The sequence below is a fragment of the Nomascus leucogenys genome, chromosome 11, assembly GCF_006542625.1.
Source record: "Nomascus leucogenys isolate Asia chromosome 11, Asia_NLE_v1, whole genome shotgun sequence".
Taxonomy (NCBI): Eukaryota; Metazoa; Chordata; class Mammalia; order Primates; family Hylobatidae; genus Nomascus; species Nomascus leucogenys.
Window position 1 is genome coordinate 48,735,068 of NC_044391.1, and position 4,687 is coordinate 48,739,754.

At 47.0% G+C, this 4,687-nt stretch overlaps 1 protein-coding gene across 1 annotated transcript; it reads left to right on the forward strand.

Moving 5' to 3' along the window:
* Nucleotides 1-3,680: 3,680 nt before the first annotated feature.
* LOC100586176 (putative uncharacterized protein encoded by LINC01465) lies at nt 3,681-4,453 on the forward strand. The gene is given in 2 exon segments (XM_004093281.3): nt 3,681-3,969; nt 3,972-4,453. Coding segments are annotated over 2 exon segments (546 nt in total). The 3' UTR covers nt 4,229-4,453.
* The last annotated feature ends 234 nt before the right edge of the window (nt 4,454-4,687 follow it).

A 4,687-nucleotide genomic window follows, 5' to 3' on the forward strand; every position in this document is an offset into this window, starting at 1 on the left:
CTGCACTGAGCTCACACTGATTTTTTTTTTTTTGGACAGAGTCTCACTCTGTTGCCCAGGCTGCAGTGGTGCAATCATGGCTCACTGCAGCCTCAAAGTCCTGGGCTCATGAGATCCTCCCACCTCAGCGGGGACTACAGGCATGCACCACCACACTCAGTTAATTACATTTTGATTCTTAAACACTTCATGTAACATCTTTCCTGTGTTTTCCTTTGGGGCAATGACCTAGCTATACAATTACTTTGCTTTCCCCATGGTGCCCAATAGTGATAACCTAACAAAAACACTTAGTGAACTTCATTAGACAATCTTAGAAATAATTTTCAAATTTCTGCTTAATTATCTAGATATCAGTAGCACCAACAGCTTTTCAGAGTTTATGACAATGGACATTAATTCTCCTTTTGGGTACTACCAATCTGGCCTAATTCATTTTTGAAGATGATTGTCCTATTTACCTTTTGTTGTAGAAATTACAGACGGGATTATTCAGTGGGAAACGAAATTAATAGTACCTCCTTTGTCAGTTTCACCATGGAGCGGGTGGAGTGTAATAAACTAATAGTAGGAGAGAGCATGTAGCTAGGAAGAAATCTCAGCCTTTTTGGTGCTTTGTGCTTATACACTGAAGAGCTAATCTGTGCTGTCAGGTGCCTCTGGCAGGAATTCTTTGGGGACCACTCCACAAGACACAATGTCTTGAGTGCACCCTTGCCAGTCAGTCTTGCCTACCTGCCAAAAGGTTATTTTAAAATAGCTTGTAAACAAAGCTTTTCTATGTAAGATTAGTAATCAGGAATTTTGAAGTATGAAGCAAAACTGTGTTCTCCAAGAATCTTCTCCATATGGTGTGTCCTATATACCATAACACCGTCTCCATTTCCAACTGAGGATGGCATTTATTAAAATGTTATTACCATAACCCAGATTTCCTTTGGTTTAGTATGTACTTATTGAGAAGGGCACTCAAAATACTGCCTTATTACTTTCCTTCAGTGGCTTTTTACAACTAACAAATTACTTAAATGCTTGACAACAGACCTTTAACAAAAAAGTTAATTGCACCAAGTAAATGTCAATAATACTAAGTTCAAAAAGCTGTATTTTTGATAAAGGAAATTCATCTTGTGGGAAGCTGTCAACAAGGAAAATGTTCAGTTGGTAATTTTCAGTTGGTGTGTAGAGAAATGTAACTAGCAGATTCATTTTTAAAATTGGAGATTAGAGCAGAAAATAGCTATGGGACTAAAACAAGTCGGTTGGTGGCAGTATTTTCTCTTGTAACTTAGGAAACAGTTAACCTCTCAAAGTACCTTTACATCCAGTAACTCAAAAATGTTACTACTATTTAGGCAATATGTAGTTGTGGATAAAATTTACTTTAAAAGCACAAGATATAAAGTATGAATAGTTTATCTGTATAGGACATTGAGCATTTCTGGTGTGCTTATCCACTTAAAGTTTAAATTACCAGCAGAATTTGTTATACTTTGGGGTGCAGATTAACAACTGTTGATTCTCCATAAAAACGTTAAGAGTGTAGTGGGTTGGCTGATTACCTCGGTTGGTTGAATGAAGTGTTTTTTTTTTTTTTTTTTTTTTTGAGACGGAGTCTCGCTCTGTCGCCCAGGCTGGAGTGCAGTGGCGCAATCTCGGCTCACTGCAAGCTCCGCCTCCCAGGTTCACGCCATTCTCCTGCCTCAGCCTCTCCGAGTAGCTGGGACTACAGGCGCCCGCCACCACGCCCGGCTATTTTTTTTTTTTTTGTATTTTTTTAGTAGAGACGGGGTTTCACCGTGGTCTCGATCTCCTGACCTCGTGATCCGCCCGCCTCGGCCTCCCAAAGTGCTGGGATTACAAGCGTGAGCCACCGCGCCCGGCGGTTGAACGAAGTGTTTTGGAAAATAACATCATAATGCAATTAGCATGTTATGATTACTTTCTCCATAAACCAAGATTTGACATAGCAACGCAGAGGTTTTCATTATTTAAGAAAACAAGCACTTAATAAAGCCTTGAATTTACTCTGCTTTGCTATGAAGAAAAGCAAACTTCAAGAGCCAACATTCAAGTATTTTCTGCATCTTAAGATTCAAGATAAGGTTCTTCACCGCCCTTCCCACAATGAGGCGGCTCCATCCTAATGAGATCAGATTAAGTAAGGTTATTCTCAAGGCTAAACCAAACCCAATCAAGGTACATATATTAGATCACTTTTGAATGATAAAAGCATCAAACTCCTGCTGAAAGGTTTGGTTAGTTTAAAGAACTGCCTTATTTTTTTTTCAACTTGAGCATCAGAAAACCATAGAAAATGGTGATTACATTATATTCAAAACTACCTATTCTGTACAAATACAGATCCGTTTTCAAAGAAAAGTACTAAAACTGACCACCTATTTCCCTCAGTGAAAATAAAATGTAAAAATACAAGCATCTTGTTTTCCACGCAGACTTCAGGGTATTAGACCACTGAGTATTTTCATTAGTTATCCAAACTACCTTTTTTCTCTATGAAAAGGTATTTTCCTATTAGGAGTAGTGGCCACTCAGGAATCAAAATGAGTGTTAGCAGATTTTAAACTCAAATCTAGAGACCATTTTCAATTCCTAGTCCTCTTCTCCCATACAAAACCTCAAAGATGTAAGTACCACATAACATTAGAATCAAAGGCCATAAAAACCAAAAAACCAACCCACCACACCAGCAGAATCTGAGCCCCAAGGTTAAACTAAAAAGAAAAAACAAAAAACAAAACCATTCACAGCACACTGTACATAGAATTTATTTGTTTGCCTCATACATTAAATAATCGGAATAGTGCAATTACCTACAAATAATTTCAATCTTCTCATTCGCGGAGTTGCAAAGTTTAAAGAGAAACTTTAAATTGCTTTGGGTTTACGTTTTTAAAGACACGCTCAGATTTACTGAGAGAGCATATCAGAAACCAGATCTAAAATGTTAAGGCATAAACTTTAATTATCAGGTCTACTTCTTCTGCCCCTCTAATGCCAGTTCTGCAGATCGCTCACACCACTCCAACCTACAGCTAAAGAATGAAGTAAAACAGGTACACACTAAATTTGGCATTTAACTGCTGAAAGAAGTGTTAGAATTTTTTAGGGTGGAAAAAGTTATCTGTATTATCTTACACAATTTCACTACTTCCTTCAAGAAAAGGAATCCAATGGCTTAACTCTTTCCCAACCTTTAAAATGGATCGCGGTCCACCCCACTCCCTTCAATTCCTTCTCGGAAAATGTGAAACTAACGGTTTCCGTGGTGGCCGCGACGGCCGGGCGCCGAGGCTTCGCGGGCTGTCCCCAGGCAGCGCCCCGGAAAACAAAGGGGATTCCCAGCCATTGTCCTCCGCGGCGCTGAGCATCACCAGCACTAGCAAGGCAGTAGCTTGCGCAGTTATCTCCACAGCGGGCAATGTCACAACCCGACCAACAGCACAAACTACTACCTCAGCCAGGGCCATGGTGTCGGGGAGGCACGGGACCACGCGGAGGGCAGCAAAGCGGCTCCGGCGCTCCTCCGTCCTTCCTCGCCGCCGACGTCGGCCCGCCGCCCCTTCTTTTCCTTTGCCTTCCCCACCGCGCCGCACCCGGAGACCCCGCCCAGCACCCAGCGGCTCGGCTGCTCCCGGCGCGCCCCGAGAGCTACGGGGATGAGAGGCGGCGCCGGCGCCCGGGTGTTACAGCCGGCTTTCTCTACGTCAGCCACCGCTCTGAAGAGAGAAAGGCGGCGGTGTCCTGCGGAGAGAGCCGCTTCCTCCACTGCCCGAGGGGAGCGCGTCGCCTCAGCCGCTCGAAAGCAGGAAATGGGCGGCAAAAGCGCAGTCAGACACCAACTGGTTCTGGACTGCCCCCGAGAGGCAGCGAGCAGCGCTCGCGCGCTTCGCCCGCTAGGAGCTGCCGCCACGTCCCGAGCTGCGCCGCTCACGCCCCTCCCTGCTCCGAACCCCGGTGGGGGCTGGGCTGCAGCCGAGTCCGGCACCCGGGCCCCCACCCGCGCCGCGCTGTCGAACCCGCCGCCGGCCCGCTCTCGGCACCGATAATCGCCGGGGCGCATCCCGCAGAGGCTGCTGCCGGCTCCGCCAAACAGCAGCCAAAGCATAGCCGGGAAGTCCCTAGGCCACCCGTTCCCCAGCACCCTTCGGGGAATTCCCGTTCAGCTCTACAGGAGGCGAAAACGGAACAAACGAAAACCCCTTAACAGTGAAACCGGGCCCGGCGATAGCCCGGGTGGCGACGGCGACGACTCGACGCGTGCGGACACAAGACCCGTCTCGCGCTCCGCTGCTCCTGTGCGTCCGGACGAACCTTAGAGATCACTTAAGGAGGCTCGCGCGCTACTCCTCACCACGTGACTGCCCCGCCAGGCCGCCCCCCGCGCAGCCATCTTACATCCGGGACAGAGGCGGCGTCCCCTTTCCCCGCCTCGGCAGGCTTCGACGTGCCACCAGAAATCAGCCCTGAAAGAGGGGACCCCGATTCCACGTCACCGGAGTGCTGAGGCAGCGGGCGATGCCCTCCATCGGCTCAGCGGAGGAAAGTGGAGTCCCAAACTTTTTTCGGCCTTTGCCCGCAAAGAAGATGGCGGCGCATACCGCCGCCTAAGCGGACACGTTGTACCCTGGCCGTGGTTTGAAGTTTCCGGCACCTCCTTTCCCGT